Source organism: Urocampus carinirostris, chromosome 1, assembly GCF_059441175.1.
Source record: "Urocampus carinirostris isolate Australia breed hairy pipefish chromosome 1, RoL_Ucar_1.0, whole genome shotgun sequence".
NCBI lineage: Eukaryota > Metazoa > Chordata > Actinopteri > Syngnathiformes > Syngnathidae > Urocampus > Urocampus carinirostris.
This window is the reverse complement of record NC_142349.1, coordinates 41227012-41250262: the sequence shown is the minus strand read 5'-3', so window position 1 is coordinate 41250262 and position 23251 is coordinate 41227012. Positions and strand designations below refer to the sequence as shown.

At 41.3% G+C, this 23251-nt stretch overlaps 1 protein-coding gene across 4 annotated transcripts in view; it reads right to left on the bottom strand.

Annotated features, from left to right (window-relative positions):
• The window catches only part of nptx2a (neuronal pentraxin 2a), a 32757-nt gene extending 12093 nt beyond the window's left edge, over positions 1–20664 (bottom strand). For 3 of the 4 annotated variants that reach the window (XM_088339202.1, XM_088339210.1, XM_088339184.1), the window contains exons 1-4: positions 19921–20664; positions 11588–11834; positions 7463–7707; positions 86–265 (exon numbers count right to left, since the gene is read on the bottom strand). In XM_088339202.1, the coding sequence (XP_088195328.1) occupies positions 86–265; positions 7463–7707; positions 11588–11834; positions 19921–20382 (1134 nt within the window). In that variant the 5' untranslated portion in view covers positions 20383–20664. The remainder of the gene's footprint in view (positions 1–85; positions 266–7462; positions 7708–11587; positions 11835–19920) is intronic. The other variant, XM_088339193.1, reaches the window with a different exon arrangement.
• Positions 20665–23251: the final 2587 nt, after the last annotated feature.

Below are 23251 nucleotides of genomic sequence, written 5' to 3'. Positions count from 1 at the left end.
GTATATACTTGGATCGGATGAACACCAAAAATCCCAGTATCGCCCACTCTTACTTTTACAATGTGAGCTCCTCCAAATCTCTCACCTGCTCCTGGCCCAGAATAATCACCCCGCCAGATTTAATTGGGTGCCATGGGGCTAGGTTGTCCCCTGTGCCGAGTCGCTCTCCATCCTGGTAAGCCTCCCAGAAGCCGTCTCTGGTCGTCCAGGTGATGCAGATGTGGTGCCAGCGCCCGTCGCTCACAGAAAGAGGAAGCTGTGCCACCTGGAAAAGTTCGATCGGGGGCGAGAGAGAAATTTGTCAAGATGAGAGACATGGGCTTAATTGTCACACTAGTAACAAGGACTTAAATTAAAAGGATCCAGTGGGGGATGGATCGAGGGCTTCAAAAGAAATACAAATACACTAGATGAGCCAGTGGTATGAAATATACATTACCCAGGTGACACACACAGCAAAGGCATGAAGGAACTTTAAAAGAAGCCAACCTGCCAGCAGCAAAACAGCATCCTCGCGCTTCGCTCATGGATGAAAGCTAAACTACGACCTGAACGCCAAGACATGAGGGCCCGCTGAGGGTAAGGCAACACTAAACCTGATCTCTTTTTTAGCATTTCCGGGGTATTACTTCACAGTCTGTGATTCAGTTTATTCAACCTTCTCCTATATGGTTGAGCAATTTTTTTTAAATTGAAGGCCGTCTTTGAACAAAACAAAAATGGCAGCAGGATGGAACCACAAGAAAACCGATTATTTATTAGATTTTTTGAATGTGCTGATACGGAGTCTCCATGCGATACCTCAATAATTACAGAAGAAAGAAAGATAATGTAGGCCTATCCAATTCTTCTTATATCGCTGCTGCCCTTAGAAAAAGATGTTTTTACGTTTTCGGCTATTGATTTATTTTTACTTTTGTTATTAAAAACATTACGATTATGCTTTTTTTTTAAATGACGAAAAATGAAGACGTCTTTTTCTAGAATAAACTGACAAAATAGTCTGTGTAATATAGTGTAATAATCTGTGAAGCCCTTTGAGACTCTTCGTGATTTAGGGCTATACAAATAAAAATGACTTGACTTGACTTGACTTGACAATATGCATGCATGAATAAATAATCATACAGTCATCTACATGTACGTATTACATTTATCTTTTTATGTGTTTATAAAAACATAATTTAATACAACTTGGTTTTGACCCACTATGAATTAAAGTAAAGTAATGCCTAGTTATTGAATTGATGAGGTACATAAATCCTTTGAATATAGATATAAAAAGACAAAGAGTCACAAAAACAAAGTAACGTCATCACCACAAAGATGTTTTTTCACTAATATATAAAGGTACATGTCATGCAATTCATATGTGATACTCATTATTTTCAAAAGAAATATTTTCTCCCCAGTATCAGTATTGTCACACGCCGCTGCCCATCAATGCAGAGGTCTGGCTCATCATTGAACAGCGGGGTGGCGCTTTACACCAAAAGTCAACAGACACCGGATGTTAAAGGCGATGTATCTGAGTCAGATCAGGAGGCTTCTCCTGATACTGGTATCCATGGAAACCAACAGTATTTTTTTACCTAATGGAGCAAACTCCTACCCAAAAACCGACCAGGAGAGGGATGTGTGCCGCCAGACTGTACTAACTGCATAAAAAATAATAATAATAATAATTATATATATATATATATATATATATATATATATATATATATATATATATATATATATATATATATATATATATATATATATATATATATATATATATATATATATATAGCCCTGCGATTGGCTGGCAACCAGTCCAGGGTGTCCCCTGCCCACTGCCCAATGATTGCTGGGATGGGCTCCAGCATCCCCGCGACCCTACTGAGGATAAGCGGTGCAGCTGATGAGATGAGATGATATATATAAATATATATGTATAAAATATTGATTAGGCAAGGAAGGCAGAGTTCCCAGAGGCATGCATAGTGAGGTGTCCCTTTCAAGGATGTATATGGCACCAAAGATAAAACGATCCGCGATTGTTAATTCAGCAATCGAGGGTGCAAAGAAAGTGAGAGAGCAAATGAGATAGAAAACAAGAAAGAAAGTAAGAGAACAGCTGAACGGTACTTGAACTTCCTACCGCAAATCAGCCTTAGGTATACAAAGCAAAAATCTGAACAAAATATCATAAGTACGACAACTGCTGGTAGTCCAGGTGAGCAGGTGTTTATTTATATAGCCGGGAATTGTTAAATACACAGATCATAAATACACAGATATTGATTGATAAATATACAAATTATATGAGTCGATTTTAGATTTTAGACCAGTGGTTCTCAACTGGTCTGACTCACCTTCACACCCATATTACAAGCCACAACCTAAATCAAAGACAAATTTCCACTTTTCAAATTTACTGAATGAAATGATTGTGCTGTTTAAATCAGACAGTGTGATACATTCACATTTTTAAAAAAACATACCAAAATGACCAGCAAAATCGAAACGACTTCACGTACCATTCATACTGTCATATAAGCCTACATCACATAAAAATGGCGCAGAAAAACTGCTCTAAAATAGCCACACACACAAAAACAGCATCCAAACAACAATAATTATGCGGAAAATAATGATTAGTATAATAGTAAAAAGCTCGTACACCCTTTTTGTATTTTCATATCATTTCCTTCTTTGAGGCGATTGTTGTTTAACTTTTTGCCTCTTTTCCTTCCCCTTATCACAAACTATCTTGGGGCACATTATTATAGGCAGGAAAAAAGAAATAAAAACAACAAAATCACAATAAAACGAGAGTATGTGCCTTTAAAACACAATTTAGACAGCGCCGATTGAACAAGAAGAGATCAGGATGAGCTCACTTTTAAGGAGTTTTATTGGTCCTCTTTTTTTTTCCTTCTTTTTAGGATTATTTTGCATCAAAACCAGCTGAAAACAGGTCCCGACGCACCAGTTGAGAAACACACAGTTGCAGGTTCAAAAAGGTTCTTTGTTTGGCTGCATGCTTGAACTCTTCAACCGTGTGACGGGTTTAATACAATTTTTTCTGGTCTTGGCCACACCGATAGTCTTGGCTTGCCAAGGTTTCGTTTTCATCTTTGGCTGGGCTCCTTACACTCTTGAATAGTCCTGTTCTTTGTGTTTAACCAATCTCGGCCTGTTGCAGTTTTGTTTTTGTTATTCTAGGCTTTATATTGACTTTTTGAGGTCTCAGTCCTGAAAAGTCTTTGCCTTTGTAAGTCCTTGTTGTTGTGGATTGATATCACCATTTTATGCAAATGCCTTCACTTTCTGTCTGATTTACAAAGCCTACAGCCCTCTCCACCTCTTGCTCCCATTTCCAGCAGAACACTGTGTTAAGGTACCATAGTGCAAGGCTGACTGAACCCGTAGTGAATTAAAACCCCTGGCTGTTGCAGCCACTGGTTAATTGATGGAGTCTTAAGCTACAGTATTCCATTTGTGTTCAAAACATTACGTCTTCATACAGAAACAACCACAAAGTTATGAATACCCTCAAGATGTTATTCTTCTTTGCAAGGAATTATGCGGGTGATCATACGTGTAGGTACAAACAAGCTGACTTAACACGGTCAAGTTTGTTAACATAAGATCACAGTGCTGAGCTGTCTTTTATCTTTTTGTCTTATCTGTCATGACTTACTGGAGTTCATCATTCCTTTGTACTCCGAACACCGCTTCATCGGCCCCAAAAAGTATTCCTTTTTTGTGGGTCTTCTTATATTTGCCACCCTTGCCAGCATCATCTTTCTCTCAACTGTCTGACTTGAGTGCATGTATAATGCATGGCAGAGCAAAAGCTGTGAGGAAAAATGACTGACTGTGCTTGAGCAGCCCCTCATTGCAATTAAAACAGTGGGGAAGAGAGGCCTTTTTATAGCTAGTATAGAAAAGATACGTTGAGAAAAATCAAATAGCCACATCAGCTTCAGGTCAGCGAGTTTGTCGTGTAAAGAAGAGAAATGGGATGACAGATATTTAAAGTCAGGGCTAGGGGCATATGAATATGGTATTTTAAGCAACAAGGCTGGACGTCAGGATGCTATTTTTTACTGGGTGCCTTATACTGAAAAATTACATGGTAAACTAGATCGTAGATATTTTCATTCAATACACTACATTGCCTTTATGTCCATCCATCCAGTTTCTTCCGCCTAAGGGTCCCGGGGGCAGCAGCCTCAGCAGGGAATCTCAGACCTCCATATTCCCAGACACGTCGTACCGCTCATTTGACTGCATCCCGAGGCATTCCAAGGCCAGCCTAGGGACATAGTTTCTGCAGCGTGTCCTGGGTTGTCCCTCCAGGCCCTCCTGCGGGTGGGACATGCCTGGAACACCTCCCGAGAGATGCGTCCAGGAGGCATCCTTATCAGATGCCCCAGCCACCTCAACTGGCTCCTCTCAATGCGGAAGAGCAGTGGCTCTATACTGAGTGCCTCTCGGATGACAGAGCTTCTCACCTTATCCCAGACACTTTGCGGAGGAAACTTTCATTCGCCTGTATCCGGAATCTTGTTCGTTTGGTCATGACCCAAAGTTCATCACCATTGATGAGGATAGGAACATAGATCAACTGGTAAATCGAGAGCTTTGCCTTTTAGCTCAGCTCCATCTTCACCACGGCGGACCGGCACAAAGTCTGCATGACGGCAGACGCTGCACAGATGCATCGATCTCCTGTTCCATCCAACTTTCACTCGTAAACAACACCCTGAGATACTTGAACTCCTCCTCTTGGGGCAGGATCTCATTCCCAATCCAGAAGGAAAATGCCATCCTTTTCCGGCTGAGTACCATGGTCAGGGACTTGGAGTTGCTGATCTTCATCCTGGCTGCTTCACACTCGGCTACGAATTCATATGGTGATAGCTGAAGATCCCTGAGGAAGCCAACAGCACCATATAATCTGCAAAAAGCAGATTTTATAAAAGGGTTACCAACATCCCAGTCCAGAGGTATTGTCTCAGACGTCAACGAGATGTTGCAGAAGCTTGTAAACTATGAAAAGCTCACAATATCCAGAGCCTTAATGAACTCTCGCTGGATCTCTTTAACCACTAGGGCCTTGCCACTGTGGAGCTTTTTGACCACCTCAGTGACTTCAACCCCAGAGATACGAAAGCCCACCTCAATACTCCTCCCAATCACGGCCCTCGAGCTCCCACTGCCCTCATGAGCGTTAAAGTCCCCCAGCAGTATGAGTGAGTCCCCAGAAGGGCACACTCTCAAGCACACCCTGCGGAGAACTCCAAGAAGGGTGGGTACTCTAAACTGCTGTTTGGTGCATAAGCACAAAGAACAGTCAGGACCCATCCTACCACCCGAAGGCGGAGGGAGGCTACCCTCTGTCTACCGGGGTGAACCACAAAGTACATGCACTGAGCCTTGGCGCAATTAATATGCCCACACTGGCTGCATGCCTCTCACCACAGGTAACTGCAGAATGAAAGAAAGTCCGGACCCTCTCAACCTCACACACTAACTCGGGCACCTTCCCCTTCAGAGAGAGTACATTCCATGTCCCAAACGCCAGTTTCTGTAGCCGGGGATCGGCGCGCCAAGGACCCCTCCTTGGGCTTCTACCCAGATCTCCTCACACCCGACCCCTTTGGTTCCTCCCAGAGGTGGTGAGCCCATGGGAAGATCACCTTTGTGTGATTATATTATGTTCCATTGCATAAAAAAAAACAACACTATTTATTAGGAGGGTTGTTCGTGGAACATGATTACTTTTCTCAGTAATAAGTACTGTAATGCGTCATTGACATCATGTTGTAACTCAATTGTTAGAACATGGTGCGTTACTCCACTACTTTTTGAAAGCCGAACATGGATCACAGTTCATTCTGATCACAGACGTTCCTTTTCCGCAAATGAAGCAATGACCTTCATTCTGCCAGCAACACAACACTGAACACAGAAACTAAGAAGGGCACACATATTCATATCTAACTACAAAGTATACTTGAATACATTTATAGTGGCGGCGTCTTTCCCATAGAGTACCCAAACAGGTTTTTACAATTTTTCGGTACTGATATTCTGATATTTGTAGTACTGTATATATTTACATCCAAGCCGTATTTAAAACTATAAAATAGAATATTAAAGTCAGTTTATATGCACGTATTTGATTGTGTGTCACCAGTAGCAAATGAGCATGTGGTTTTGGCTTATACAGGAACAACCAAAACAAGGGGGCAAACGTAAACACAGAATTAATCGTAAAAGTGTGCTTCTTTTTGTTTTTTTTGTTTATCTTTTGAAATTATTTGTGCAACACACCATGCCTCAAAAATAAAATACAATTTCTTGGACATTACTCAGAAATCGAAAAAGGAAATATTTGAGTGGCAAAAGACAAAATGGATATGGAGTTTCTCAAGTGTAAATTTTCAAGCTTTTAAGATTGCACAAGCCAAGAAACATTAATGCATTATTGCAATCAGTGGTTGGTGTCCACATTTTATTTAATTCTTTATTATGTGGCTATTTTCTAACAGTTTTGGGGGGTACACTCCATTGAGAAAATATACTGTAGTTTATAACTCCTTCCAGAGTAACACGCTACATTTGGGTGTCAGTGATATGGGGGCTAAGGCAATTAAATTGTCAATGAATTAACTAGTGGGCAGCATGCCGGTGGAGTGGTTAGCGCGTGTGCGGCACAGTTCTGAGAACGAACCTTCCTGTGTGGAGTTTGCATGTTCTCCCCAGGCTTCCGTGGGTTTCTTCCCGGCAGTCCAGTTTCCTCCCACATTCCAAAAACATGCATGTCAGGTTATTTGGCGGTCCAAACTGTCCCTAGGTGTGAATGAGCAAGTGAGTTGTCTGTCTCTGTGAGCCCTGCGACTGGCTGGCAACCAGTTCAGGGTGTCCCCTGCCCACTGCCTGAAGATGGCTGGGATGGGCTCCAGCACCCCGCGACTCTACTGAGGATAAGCAGTACAGATAATGGATGGATGAACTTAACCAGTAACTGTGACATATTACCCTTTTCAGTAACACACCCAACACTATATGAATATAATGTAGATTTTTGCATCTTTGGGTGCTGAAAGTACTTCATAAACCTAGCTGCTGTATTAGGATTCACAGGATTGCGGAAAAAAGAAGATGGCCCTAAATAAGCGCAGCAAATCTCTAATGAATTGATGTTATTGTGGAGCCAACACGGAAATGGGTCATTCGTATGAAATGTTCATAAGATGCTAATTATAAAATCACTGCTGAAGGTCAGAGACTCTCCTTTATAGTAGTTGTGCTCAGAGGTACATACAGTAGGACAAGACGAACAAGCATACACACTTTTAATGAGCATCTCTACAATCATTAGCATTATCACAGCCAGAGGGGTCCTAACACAACAAAAAAAACGTGTAGCCCTGATGAGAAAACAACGCGCCATACCTACCTTATCGTTAACCAGCAGCTCGATTGGATTGTTGCCCCATTCGATCAGGACGATCTCATTAGCTTGGCCCGGCACGCCATAAGAGAAAGGAGTTCCGATGCCGGGACTTGCACTGGACTTGAGCCACATACACACGGTGAAGGCATACATTTCGGGGAGACTCTTCTTGATGCGTCCGTACAGGTAGTTGGTACGCAGGGAGAGGGACACCTTGAAATCTTCGGGAGACTTGAAGGCGTTGTTATCTGGGAACAAATTGTGTTGAATTAGGATGGACCTAGAGTGCAGTACTGTTTTTGGATATTGACTTGACCCAGGCATTATTTTTGCACAAATCCAAGGAGACAAACAGAATATACTTCGAAAGAGTTTGAACCTTGAACCTTTTTCTCAACCTTTCTAAAAAGACAAGCCACACTCCCTGTAGAAAAGGTTATTATTTAAAATCTGCTGCGGCAGTAGCTCAGGAGGTAGAGCGATCGTTTTAGGATTAAGGGATGCCAGTTCGAATCCCGGCTTGTCCGTGTTACCTGTCGAAGTGTCCTTGGGTAAGACATTGAACCCCCAATTACCCCCAATAAGCAGGTTAGCGCCTTACATGGCTGCACAGATCACGGCCGCTATTGGGAAATGTGAAGCACAATGTAAAGCGCTTTGGGAAGTCATTGACTTGAAAAGCGCTATATAAATGCAGATCCTTTAATTTCATTTCAAATCTAATTAATAAATTAACTCATTCAATGCCATACCAAATAAATACGTTTTCAGAAGCATCGACCCTGAAGTCTAAAACGTAAAAATGTGTTTTTTTGTTTTATGTTAAAAAACTTTGTGTAAAATTCATGCATTGTTGGTGCATAAGTTCAGTGTTCTCCCAACAAAGTGCCCTTGTATTTATGAAAGCATTGTTTAGATATTAGGTATCACCAATGCCCCCAAAAAAGCACCAGAGTGAAAGTTTTGCTTGACATCCTTTAACAATTTTTTTTTTCTCAGAGGTTTTCTTGGAAATTACTATTTTCAAGAAACTTTTCAAGAACAATATTCAACTGCTGTTTACTAAGAAATGGTAGAAACCTAGAAGCACATTATTTTATTCTTATGAAAGATGAGGGTTCAGGCTTTCTCTTGATATGTCCTATTCCTATTTAGCGACGCAACTAAATATTCTGTGGGCTTTCAAAATGACTCGGAATGGTAAAAAAAAGGCCGCACTTCCATTTAAAGAGAAAGGTCTGGCATTGAATTAAGATAAGGGTCTGGCATTGAATGAGTTGAAATTCATATATTTAAATACATTCAATTTCTTCATTTATTTATGTAATATTTTACCCCTCAAGAAAAGTTACTTTGAACACATTGCACGTAGAACACATTGCATTAGCTCAGGAGGTAGAGCGCTTGTTTTGGGATCAAGAGGTCGCAGGTTTGATTTCTAGCTCCTCCGTGTTATATGTCGAACTGTCCTTGGGCAAGACGCTGAATCCCCAATGCCCCCGATAGCAGGTAGTTGCCTTGCATGACTGACGCTGCTATTAGTAGGTTAGTGTGTCGAAGGGTTGTCTTCATTGACTTGAAAAGCGCTATATAAATGCAGACCAGACCATTTACATTTCGAAATACCATCAGACCAGATGTGACGTCACATTGGGAGCCATATTAGTTCTTTATTGAAACTGTCTCATTGACACAAAGCATTCTCACCATTAAAATGTCTTAAATAAACTTGTATTTTTGTGCTTACGCCCACAATGTTTGTAGGTTTTTAATGATATTCTAGATATTCTGATGTACTTAACTGAAACTGCCTAATGCGTTGTTACAATGAGCTACAATGAGTTGTTGAGATGTTACAAAACATCTGGTGGGTTGGGCGAGGGGGCTGGGAATCCCTTTCTCTGTAGCAGAAAGAGTTAAAATTGTGAATGTTTTCTTGACTCAAGCCACCTCCTACTAGGGGGATATGGCTTTGGTATCTATCTCTCTCTCTCTCTCTCTCTCTCTCTCTCTCTCTCTCTCTCTCTCTCTCTCTCTCTCTCTCTCTCTCTTCTCTCTCTCTCTCCCTCTCTCTCTCTCTCTCTCTCTCTCTCTCTCTCTTTATATATATATATATATATATATATATATATATATATATAGGGTAGGTTGGATTATTGAATTAATTTTTGATCATTCTTCAATCACACTGCTCCCTCATATCTTTCAGATGTAATTTCCCCCTATGTTCCGGTCCGGAGCCTTCGCTCTGAAAATGCTAGTCTACTAGTGATCCCAAGAGCCAAGAAGAGATCCGCAGGTTTGAGAGCGTTCTCCATCCGGGCCCCAGTGCTGTGGAATGCTCTTCCCCCTGAGATTCGATCTGCAACTTCAGTGGACATGTTTAAATCTAAGCTTAAAACACACTTCTACTCTATAGCATATGAATAACCTATATTTCATGTTGATAATATGTGTATTATTTGCCCTCATGTAGGTTTTAGATCAGGGGATGGTGTTATAATAGTCTGTAGTTTGCAATAGTCTTTGATCCGTGCAGCCCTTTGAGACTCTTTGTGATTCAGGGCTATAAAAATAAACATGACTTGACTTGACACTGTATTTAGTTTTTATTATTATTATTAGTATTATTATTATTATTATTGCTTCCACAAATAATGACATATGTCCATGTTTTGTCTAGGTCTATTCTCTAAGATGTTGAGAATTGACTATGCTACTCTTGTTTGATACACATTAAAACAGGCAAAAATAACTCAACTTAATGAGTTCATTCTGGGATTTCAAATCTTGGGTTTGTGTTTTATTAGTAGTTATAAGGGAAAAATCAAAGTTACACAAGTTAAGAATTAAAAAATCATGGTCTTTGAGAGCGTGTAAGACACCCGATAAAAATAAACGCTTGACTGAGCAACACTGTGGCAGACTGTAAGGCTCATAAGAGAGAAACGAGAATATAAATAAAGAAAATATGAGCTACGAAATCCGCCCAAAATAATGTGTAATGGATGAGGTAGCAACAGCAAAATATGATGCATGTTTTAGTAGGAGTGCACCACAATTTGAAACATTGCGCTGCCACTCCTAAAAAAAACAACACAGACTTACAAAAAAAAATAATATTGTGTCCTTGTCTGTGCAAAGACAAAAATTAGACTTGACACAAATATTGTCTTAGGTGGATGTGTTTGTGTATTCACCTCCTTCAATTGGTAGAAATTGCTTTCACTAAATCAATAAATCAAGCCTCAGGGGTGCCCATTGAGGCATACGTAATACAAATATATGGTCATCCGAACGTTTTAAAGATTTGTGACTGTCTGCCATGTCAATGCGTCAAGTTGTAATAAAAAAAATGTGTTTTTCTTTTTGTCCCATCGTACACAAGGAAATGCTCCCAGGACACTTGTGAAATTTAATGAAAACCAAATACAATTTTTTTAACGAATTCCACCTTTAAAAAATTAGGGATATAGGTTTTAGATCAGGGGATGGTGTAATAATTGTCTGAGCTTCAATTTAATGGATTCCTTAGAGACGTACAGCTAAAACGGGTCTGTTGGTGTACCACAGTGAGTTTTAGCTGTGGTCGAAACTTTGCTAGATATAATTTGGACCGAACAAATGGCCTTCTGTGTTGCTTTTGCTTCGCATAAACTAAAGTTGCAAAATCACAGAGAAGATAACAAAGGCTCTTATTTAATCTCCAAACCAGATGTACTCATGAAGAGAACCATACGTTCCTGACCACTGCCACACAGCAAGAACTAGTGGTCAAATAATACAAACTATGACTTTAAAGAATGAATCTGTGTGAGGAAATATTAAAATAAAGTAGGTGGAAATGTCTCTACAAGACTGTTCACACGCAACTAAAATTGGAGTGTCGAACAGCTTGAAACAAGCACTTCGGCTTCTTATTAGGGGAATTGTAGGACAGAGCGTACTTTTGCAACAGTAATGTCCAATGATGATCCCTGATATCTTTGTAAGAGTGTGTGAAAACAGGAGTGCAGAATTAATCATCATCACAATCTTCTATCTTTGTGGTGATTATTAAATTGATTGCTAAATGTCTCTGGCATTACAAATGAACACCGTTTTCACAGCTCCGCCTGTTTCACTTACTTTTTTCCAGCTCTGTGATCCTCTCCAGAAGCGAATTAAGCGTTTTCTCAGTGCGTTGGCGATGGGCCGCCGTTTCATTGTAAAGCTGGCTCTTCTCCTCCTCCAGCTCGGCTACTTTTCGCAGCAGCTGCGTCTCCAGGACTCCCAGTCGCTGCCCGAGGAGCTCCCGCAGCTGCGGTGGCAGAGGGGTCAGTGCCGGCACACCTCCGGCTGAGACATTAGAGCCGGGGAGCTGCAAACTCTGCTGCTGGAGTGCATAGTGGGGAAGTGGGGGAATAGGGGGGATGGCTATTAATATATATTGAGAGACTTGATGCACTTGTGCTTGTTTGCTGACCCATCATACATCCACAATGGAAATGATTATTGGAAAAAGAAAAAAAGGTGTATGTGACATGACCCAGACTTCACACCAGACTGGGTCTCAGAAAACGGTACAAAAATTGCCAATGGCCGAGTTTACTGCTTCTGTGCTCTGAAACGAATGTGATCGTTTTTACCCTTTCATTTATCCTCCCCATCTGTCTCGACCCCGTTGGTTGAGTTTGATTAATCTTTTCCAACACAATGCTGCCATCAAATTCACATCAAATCTCCTTCTACAGTAAGCTGATAACAAAGTGAAGCGTTGGGAATTAATAGATATGAGCGCACACGACCTCAATTAGTGAGAGAGCAAGCCACATGTTGTCATCATTACAATAATAGACTACGCTCTAGTTCTTTTTTCTCAACACAAGCAAAGCAATGTGGTAGACAACCTCTAGTTGGTTCAATTCACACCTTTTAAACAGATATCGACACTTAATCAGTCAAAATCAAATCTTCATCAACAACAAGAAGCATTATCATGTTTCTTTGGGATACAATGATCCCTTGCTCTATCGCGGTTTACTCATTGCATATTTTCATCATGCATTCTCATTGGCTAAACAGATCAAGATGCTTTATATAGCCAACAAAGTTGGACATTTTGACCTGCTATACTTTCTCTGGAGCCACATGTGAGTCTCCCTGGCGCTTTAAAAAATATGTTTGATAGAAAAAATATATCGATCTGTAGAACCTAACCGGAAGGGAAATGCAGTTTTCCATAACGCACACCTGACGGCGGCAAAGTATCATGTAAGGTGGCTCTTGTCTTTAATCATACAGTTGTCCAATAAGACAGCAAGATTGTTTTCAAACTTGAAAATTGTCACAACGGAAGTTATTTGTTAAGATAATGTTTGAAAAGTACAGTAGGCTATTTATTCCCAATTGTCAAACGATTGTTAAAAGGACCCCGTGTAATATTTCACCACTAGATGTTGCTGTTTTGTGTAGTGCAGTAGAAAACGAGTGCTAAAAAAACACAGCAAAATTGTCAAACTACAGAGATTCAAAGTTACCATACAACACAATTTCTTTCTCATTTTTTTGTCCAGTCTTTCACAAGGTTTTTGTATTTTTTGGTGTACCACTCGATGATGCTGTATGATGCAGTGCATCCTAAAATGAGTTCTAAAAGCATGAGGAAGAATACAAACAACGGAGACTGAAAGTGACTAAAACGCAACATTTTACTTTTTTAATTTACGGTACTCTTTGCTAAGCTGTTTTGAATCTTTTAGGTACCAGTAGCATCAATGAGTATATGAGCCCCCTTTAGGTGCGGCTCTTGCTATGTAAAATAAAGGCCAATTTTTTAATCTATTAGTATTTTTAAAAAATGCAAGTCAAATGGCCATATTCATCATTTGTGCTTGTTACTTTATATTGTTTAAACTAATTAAGTTTTTTTACCAATAGGATGTGCTAAATTATATATACTGTCCCTATAACAACCTGCTTCCCAACAAATGAATCAAACACTTTTTGATGAAACGGTGCACATCTAGCAGAACAGTGGCTTTAAGACTAATATATTTTGCAACTGTGACACCTCAAATTATAAAAAATAAACTGCATATGCTTTCACTTAATTTCAATGATGATTAAGGTATGTATTTGTGTATTGGTTTTTTGAATGGAATAGTATAAAATCACCAAAGGTTTATCTATTCTGTTCCATATTAGATTATTTTGCTCAGTTGAAGTACTTATGCTTATTTATACTTACTTACACAAGCAAAACATTTTAAAATACAATAAATAACACAATCCCACATGATTTGAAATTATTTACAAATATATTGGAATGGGAAAACAAAACAGGAATGCAGTTTATGCAGTGGCTGTTAATAAGATACTAAGTCAAAGTCATATCTTTGCAGGAAAAACCTCAATAGTGCAATGCTGGCGACATGGATACATCATTTGTACCTCCAAAATTGTCACTTATAAGTACTCTTATCTAAAATGATTCGTACCATAAAAATTGCCTTGTTAAAGATCTTTTTACGACTTGCATTGGCAAGTACCTTCTACACATCACACCAAAAAATAACACAAGATATACAGATGTGTGGGCCAGCACGGCGGGGCAGTGGTTAGCGTGTCTGTGGCACAGTTATAAGGTCTTGAGAACCTCCTGTGTGGGTTCAAATCCAGCTACCGGACTTCCTGTGCGGAGTTTGTATGTTCTCCCCGTGCTTGCGTGGGTTCCCTCCGGGCACTCCGGTTTCCTCCCACATTCTAAAGACATGCATTTCCAAATTTTCCCCAGGTGTGAATGAGCGAGTGAATGGTTGTCTGTCTCTGTGCCGTGTGATTGGCTGGCAACCAGTTCAGGGTGTCCACTGCCCGATGATTGCTGGGATGGGCTCCAGCACCCCCGCGACCCGACTAATGAGATGAGATACAGAAGTGTAACCAATTTGGTTCCGACCTGGCGCCGGCAGTGAGTAGGATTATAGCACCAGTAAGGGTTTTGCGTGAACAATGGGTGTACGTGTATTAAGCCCTTCCCTTCCTCGTTAAATTATGATTTTCAAATGGCAAATAAGGGAATTTGTGGCTGCCGTACTTCGAGTTTACATGTTCCACAGTACTTTACAAATATATACAATGCAATTAATGTTATGAATGGGCCTTGGTGGCCTTGGCTTCTTATAAAGTATCTAAAAGATTCTATTTGCTATTCCTGTGCTGAATATGTAAATTATTTTTGTTCACTACTAAGGGGGTATTGGAAAGCTAAATACAAAAAAACAATCTCTACACATATCAAGGTGATTTGCCTAAATTTTAGGTTCAAAAATAGACTGCATCTCAGGTCGGTGTGTCATTACAAAGAAATCCTTATAAGGAAGAAGTGCGACGGAATTAAAAACAAGTAAACGACACTACCAGGGTACAACTGAGGCCTGTGAATAATCAGCAATCGACATTATTGACAGGAACAGAGGGCCCCCAAATCTAATTTTACTCAGTTTCCCAGGGGAGCATGGAAATGTGGACTTTGAAGACATTGGACAATTTGTAAGTGAAACACAGCGGTGAAATCACCCCAACAGCATTATAAATCATCGCATGACTTCTTGTGCGCCACGGGTATGATTACACCGGACTGCAGGCCATCTTTCATAGCTCTAATTCAGCAGGGCCCTTTATTGACTCATCCTGCACTTGTTAGCAGACATGCTTTAATGTGAAATTCACTTCAGGTGTGACTGTTGCAGGAAGGGACAGCGCAACAGGGGAACCAACACGGGTAATTGCCTCGGGCCCTGGGCTACGGGGTGGGCTCGAGAGAACAATATGCAAAGATTCTTGCATAAGGGACTCACACTAAAAACTGCTGTTTGGTAGCAAGTATCGGTACCTGAGAGACGGCGAATATTAGTAAATATAAATGACTCAAGTGGAAAGCTAGCTACTGCAATGACATAATGGGATTCAGAAAACTCACTAACAGGGTCCCTTTACGAGCCTTTACTATATTCTATCTCTAATTTAATTCCTGTATGGTTGTCGAATAGTGGGCATTTTTCCATTATTTATGTTCATATTTCGTAGGGGTCCGTAATTCAAACCAATGAAATACTATTCATTAAACTAAATCAATTATCTGGAACCAATTCATTTTTATATGTGTAGTTATTTCTGTGTTTAAATGCATACATGATTAAATATAGATACAAAAATATAAAACATCCAAATTCCTATAAGAGACAAAGATCTTTAATATGTAGCAAAAGCAAAGAACGTAACGTCATTTCCACAAAGGTTTTTTGTCACCAAAAACTCGAAAGTAACAAGTAAAGTATGTGATACAATGTGATACCCATTATTTCAGATATACATTTTTTCCCCCAGTATGAGTATTGTCACACGCCGTCGCCCGTCAATGCTGAGGTCAGACTCATCTATGAATTGCGGGATGGTGCGTTACACCAAAAAACTACAACAACCAGATGATGAAAGGGCTGTATCTGGGTCAGATCAAGAGGCTTTTCCTGCTACTGGTAACCATGGAAACCATTAAAATCTGTTTCATGTAGGTGGGCAAACCCCTACTGAAAAAAAAATCCTGAAAAGGAATGGCTGCCGTCAGGCAGTACTTGCCCAAGACACACCACAGGAAGTGAACCGTTGTGTACGTCATGAAAAAAAAATCCAAGTACTGCATAAAATAGTTGTATCAGCTACAAACGTCAAACATATTTAACCTTGCCATGAACCATAACAAACACTAAGAAGTGTCTTCATTTAGTATCAGATCGGATATCAGTCTGATATCAATTGAACAAAGCGTTATTGTGTGTTATCCGAGTTCTATTTAAAGCTCTGATATTGTATGCACGCTCATATTTATGCCGTAAGACATCTTTGGCGCGTTTGTTTCGCCCACGAGTAGAAAGAACGAGAAATACGTATTTTACTTAAATAAGGAGACGACACTTCCCCTTCCATTCCAGTTTCTGCCTGTGCTCTTCAAACAGGAGTCCCTGGATGCGGCATACAGAAACTATTTGAATAAAAACAACGGTGCATCCAAAGGAGTTCGTGAACAACTCGTAACCGAGCGGAACAGGGGTTCGTGTTTCAAAAGGGGTTCAGGGAAAACACAGATGTTTTTTTAACCCTAAAACAATTGAAAGGGTTGAAATATTTTTGGAAAAAAAGTCTGTAATTGTTAGGTTCACAAGGAGAGGGCATTTTAAATCTACATCAGTTAGCATTGTGACAATGTTTTGAAAATGAACCTGCTAGGTACCCGTTTTTTCTTCAACAAACCTCAAATTTGTCACTGTTTCTGCCCCCTTCAAGCCACACATGAGATATTATCTACTCATTCATTCTGTAAAGACCTAGTATGCCGCTGTACCCGAGAGGTCACCAGTCACTGGATAATCAACTTGGTCACCCATACTTGGGCCTCACTACCACCAAGGTGTTTAACCCCTAAACGTTCCTGTGAAATTTGCCTAAAATCCCAATCCAAGATGCACCCAAAGTAAATTGAATGCTGTTCTTTAACCATTAACACTCTGAAGTTTTGTCCCGAACTGCAAATTGTACTGAACATTAGGTAATCTGAGTTAGAAGACACAGAAATAAAAGGTTTTTAACTTTGCCTGTTTTTTTGCAATTAAAAGCATGCAGATAAGTGTAGCATGGGCTTCTTAGCTGGAAAACTGGTAAGACAATAGCTTAAAGCCTTACCTGGTCCCAGTTGGAATTTGATCACAATTTGAAAAACTTAACATTGTATTTTTCCAAGGGTAGTTTTAGGCATTTCCAAAAGTGGCTATTTGGAGACGACCACTTTACAACACTACAATCATTGCAAATGTGTATATTACTTTGGACATTTTTTTAGACATCTTTGAATTCTCTTTCCAGAAGTCAATTAATGATTGTTCACACTCGCGCATAGAAATGGTGCCTTATGCACATTTATTTCATGGTCTAATTTGAATACAAGAGGGGCATTCTTTATATCAAGTTATCCAGACTTTCATTGGCTAACCAATGTGTCAATCATCATTAGACTCGGTCACTATTGGCTAAAGTTATTTTGAGGTAAAGAAGGCAGGTCCTCTTTCATTGGCTAAAATTGCTAAAATTGTAGACCGTAATGGAAAGCCTGCAATTGGCCAAAAAATATGTCAAAGTTTGGATGATGACGGCCTAGAGAAAATGATTTTACTAGTCTGTTTAGTTGTAAATGGGTACTATGGATGGCAAACAGACGGCTAACAACAAGGAACGTATATCGATGCAGAGATGCTTTTCCACAAAAATTACATTATCGTGTGGTTTGGAGTAAATATTACATGGTTGGATTCACTAGACTCTTGTGGATGTAAGAAGGCCATGGTTGCATACTATCGTCAACGGGTGGAAGGCGACGTCTTTGGTGAGCTACCCCAGCTTTATCGTTTTCGGGTATCTCCCGTCTACTGCCGAGACAAGGAACCTCCTGGTTCAGAACGTCTTCCGCCTCAATGGGATCCCAAGAAATGTTGTATCCAACAGGGGCCCACAGTTCACTTTGCTGGTGTTGCGCTCCATCTGTAAGGCTCATGGAGCTTGTGTGAGACTCTAGTCAGTTTATCATCCCCAGGCTAATGGGCAGACTGAGAGGATGAACTAGACTATGGCGAATGTGCGGCATCCCTCTGCCTGGATCACGTATCTGCCCTGGGTGGAATATGCTCAGAACTCGCTTGTCTTCTGGTCTTTCCCCTTTCATGCTGGCCTCGGGGTTCCAGATGATGGTCTCTAAGTACCAGAAGGAAGAGGCGAAAGTGCCATCCGTCCGGGCTCACCTCCGCTGCTGCTAGAGGATCTGGCAGCAGGTATGTGCTTCATACCTGGCGCATCTGTACGCTCTCGCCAGCAGACAAACCAGGATTGTACTCCAGTGCCTTGCGATTGACCCGGGAAGAGGGTTTTGCTGTCCTCTAAGGACCTCCCCATCCAGGTGAAGAGCAGGAAGCTGGCGCTACAGGATGAAACGTGGGGTCAACCCAGCAAGCTGTGCGTTTGCGGCTTCTGGCGTCTTGGGGCGGCAGTAGCTCAGGAGGTAGAGCGATCGTTTTAGGATTAAGGGATCCCAGTTCAAATCCCGGCTTGTCCGTGTTACATGCCGAAGTGTCCTTGGGTGAGACAGTGAACCCCCAATACCCCCAATAAGCATGTTAGCGCCTTACATGGCTGCACACATCACGGCCGCTATTGGGAAATGTGAAGCACAATGTAAAGCGCTTTGGGAAGTCATTGACTTGAAAAGCGCTATATAAATGCAGATTTCATTTCATTTCGAAAGGTCCATCCCACCCTCCATGTCTCCCACAATAAGCCAGTGACTGGGTCAGACCTTGACCCTCTGCCTGACGACCTGTACCCAGTCATATTCGTGGATGGTCCCCCTGGGTACACTGTTTAAGTAATCCTGAATGTCCGTCGGAGAGGCCTTATTTCCAGTACCTCGTGGACTGGAAGGGTTACGGCCCAGAGGAGAAGTCATTGGTTCCTCCTCGCTTCATCTTGGACAAGGACCTCCTACGGGTCTTCTACCGTGCCTAACCGGACAAGCCTGCCTTCTCGCACCTGTTGAGGAGGAGGTGATGTGAAGATCCAGTATGCCACTGGCCCTCAAAGGACACCAGTCACTGGATAATCACCTTGATCTACCACACCCGGCCCTCTTTACCACCAAGGTATTTAAGGACTTAACTGACTTCACCAGTTGTCGAATTGTACTTTTAATGTGGACAACATGCCTGTTGCTGCCGCCCGCCGCCTGCCCAGAATCAATCAAAGACTTCCCGTAGCTTTCCAGCTGTGAGTTTTAATCGGACTGTGTTTATTGTTTGTGTTTTTTTTTCAGTAAAAAGTGCAAATGAAATCGCTTGGGTGCAGTTGTTTAGTATTTGCAATTTTTTAGAGAAGAATGGAAATGCAAAGTATTTATTGCAGTTGTCACACAATACAACTAAGGATCGAAGAGTTGTTCAAAATCCCTTTTGGTCTAGATCTCAGTAGTTACCTTTTGACTTGTTACCACTCAACCACCAATAGAAATTATAGTTATTTCAATTGTTCTCCCTAAATGTTGTTGGCCTCGGCGATAATTAAACCATTCATTTAATTCATATTCTAAATCTTGCATAATATACAAATTACTGCATCAATGTGAGCTTGTTTGAAAGCTTTGAAATATGCATGCATTTTCTAAGCATATCTTCTCGGTGATTGGCTGGCCACCACGCCTAGTTTTGCCCAAATTTTGTTGGGATATGCTCCAGTTCACCGGCCAATTTAAATTGGACAATACATTGAGTGTGGTCGTGTTTTATGTTGATCTTGCCTCTAGTTCTGGCTTATGGGTTAGAACACCCACCCTTTATTGTTCTCATTACACAGAGCCATGCGCGCGTCTGTGTATAAGTGCGCCTTACCTCCAAGCTCTCCAAGCGCCCTCTCAGGCTTTGCATGGTCTTCCCCAGCTGGTTGATGGTCTCGCTTGGATCCCGCGGCAAGTCCCCCATGGTGTTCTTGCCGTACTCTTTTCTCCTTGAGCTGTGAACCCGGGACCTGCCCGGTTGCGCAGAATCGTCTGCAGCCGCCTCGCAGCGCGCCAGTTTGGAGTTGAGCTCCTTGATGGTCCCCTGCTGACTGACAATTGTTTCTTTCTGTTGCAAGATGGTCTCCCGGAGTTGGATGATTGTGTTGCGCAACTCGTCCTCCACGGGGACGCTCATTTGCAAGCGGTTGCCAATGAGCGAGTAGCCACAACCGGGCTCGGCACCGGGCGGGATGGCGTTGCAGACGAAGCGGCTACCTGTGGCTGTGGTCGGGGCGTTCTGCTGGCTCGCCACTGAGCCAAGCAAGTAGAAGATGGACCAAAGTTGGACTGTCATTCTCCTGACACCGATTCCAAAAGTGAGGAGAAGGGGGAGAGGGATATTCTCGCTGCTGCTACAAACTTTTACCTGGCAAACGGTAACCCATTTGAGTGTTTGGTTAAGTCAAGATAAAAGTGTACTAATAAAAAAAACTTAAATCTGTGCACTCTGTAGAAGCCTGTTCATTCAAAAAAGCACATTATATCCTTGAACTTGGAAAAATAATCAGCAGTAAGGAAGAAAAGAAGAGATCCAGAGGCTTTCTGTGGAGAAATCAGTGCGTCCGCTCTCTCCGGCGCTACCGCGTGAGTGTGCACACATGCAGGCTGCACAAGCAGGTGGATTATGAGGGGAGGGAGGAGGAGAATGAGGATGAAGAGGATGAGGATGCTGTCGGGGTGGTTGGGTGGGTGGGGCGATCGTTTTCTGAGCGTCTATGTTGTGTGTGCTCTACCCGTCAGTCTGTGTGCCATCAACGAGTGTCAGTGGATTCCAGCCATATGTTTTCATTCATTTTTTTAATGTGGAGAAATTAAAACACCAAATATTAGTACACCAAAAGTTTTCATCCTAGGAAACTGATAATTAACAAGGTTACTACCATCTTCCTCTACACTACATAGACTCTCACAGCAGAGCTGGAAAGGAAAATTAAGGCCATGGTGATATGATGCACCAAAAAACTTCTGGGCATCAGCTACATATTCCATATTACAAAAAAAAAACATGAGAGGGCACATTGGACCCTAACAACATCACCAGAAGTGGCCAGGATTTTTTTCCAGGAGGAGGGGCAGGAGGAGAAAAGGACAGATACAGAACTGGGCCGACAACATCAAGGAATTGACTGGTGCATTGACTGGAGGGTGTGTGCAGACTTTGCCACGAGCCAACTACAGGCCATTAAGCGTCATGTCAGCATGAAGAAAATTATTTCCTTCCTTTCTGGGTGTAATGAAAATAAAATATCTTTAAAATATTTTCCTTCCTTCCTTCCTTCCTTCCTTCCTTCCTTCCTTCCTGTCACAGTTGCCCATGGCGCCCAATTGGTCCCGCCCGTTTGGCGCCAGCTGCAGCTCGTTGACTGATTGTCTTCCCTCTTATTTAAGCTCAGTGCTCTCACTCACCCTTTGTCAGTCCGTCAACAAACCTCTGCACCCGCAAGACGCGTTTTTGGACCCTGTCCGGTTTCCTGCTTGTGTTTCCTGTCCGGTATCGTTCCCGTCTATTTTGTCCTGTTTAATGTCGATCTCCAGTATCGTTCCAGCTATTTTCTTCTGTTTGATATTGATTTCCAGTTTTTAGTAGCTTTCCCGTCTAGTTTGTCCTGTTTAATTTAGATCTTCTGTGTCTGGTATCGTTTCCGTCTATCTCGTCCTGCTTGTTATCGGACCCCAGTCTCCAGTGCTTGTTATCAATCCAGTCTGTCCTGTCCTGGCCTGTCCGGTATCGACCCCATCTGTCCGATTTCTGCTCGTGCAATTGGTATCGATCTTGTCAGCCTCTGGCTTCCTGTCGTTCCACGCCAGACTGCTGCCTTATGTCTTCCGCCCAATGATCACCGAATCACTGGCGTTTGTTTGGGTTAACGTGAATGTCTGCCCCAGTAAAATAAAGCTTGTGTGAGAAACATCACGCATCTGGGTCTTCCTCCTGCTCTGGTTCTTGACCCTTCCTTCCATTGGTCCTTTCATGTTCAATAGGGAATTTGTTTTATTGATTTTACTTTTCCTTTATAGGTCTTCGTAGAAAACATGTTTTATATGCACAACACTCATCTATAAAAGGTCACTGAGGTCTGCGTGTCTCCGTCAACAAAAGAGGAGTTGATTCACTTTACTTTTGATCTCATAGAATTGTACTGAGTACAGTATTCCAATATGCTGAAAATGCTGAAATCGGGAGGGCATCTAGCTGCATTTCTAGGCTTGTTTTAAATATTAAAATAATATTTTGTTCTCCCCTCAACATCTTTGGATTCCGCATTAAACATGACACTTTAAGGTTTTTTTTTTTGCAGCTTTTGTTCTTCATTGTAGGCATCATTTATTTCCTTGGTGTGTTTTATGTTAGTATGCCATATTTTACATTTTCATTAGTGTACAGCACTTTGGTCAACTTTGTTATTTTTTTTTAATGCGCTTCATAAATAAATTGGATTGCAAAGAAGGATCGTTTAGAGGCCATTAGTGTCTTGGGGTAGTAAACAATCTTTGCCGTTTGCTTTAATCCGGCTTTAAACATTAGATAAGAGTTGCACTCAGACGTCATTATCACTAAAGTGTGCAGCATGTGGGAAACGTGTCAACTCTTGGAAAGTGAAGATCTTGCGGTTGTGTTTTGAGTAAAGACGTTTGTCAGAATAGCCCCAAATCAAGCGAACATTTGTAAGCATTGGAGAAATCTTTGTGCTTAGAGAAATGTGATTATTTTCAGTGTCAGGTGTTATTTGATGTGGTTAAGAATCTGCACGCTTCACAGAGACAGAAGAAAGCCTTTAATTTAGCTGTGATGAACAGCAAATAGGGTCTGATTTGAAGCTCCTTGTGAAATCAAATGTTTTTCCACGGGCATCCTTCCAAAAGTACAAAACCAGCAGACCAATAGATTGAATAAACACATAAGGAACTATAAGCATATTTTATGTAAACAAGATTAATGAAACTTAAGTTAATCTCCATAAATGGTATTGGGTACGTGGAATCTACTGGCTTAAGGTGGATTTTGCCACCTACGGCCTTGAGATACCACCTCTGGTAGGTGTTTTTTCAGTTGGTTGTCCTGTAGTCTACCATGTCCTTGTGCAGAATCTTTGAGGTTGTTAGGTGGAATTGAGTTTTCTCATTAGCGCACAACTGACATTTTAAATTCTATTAAGCACTTT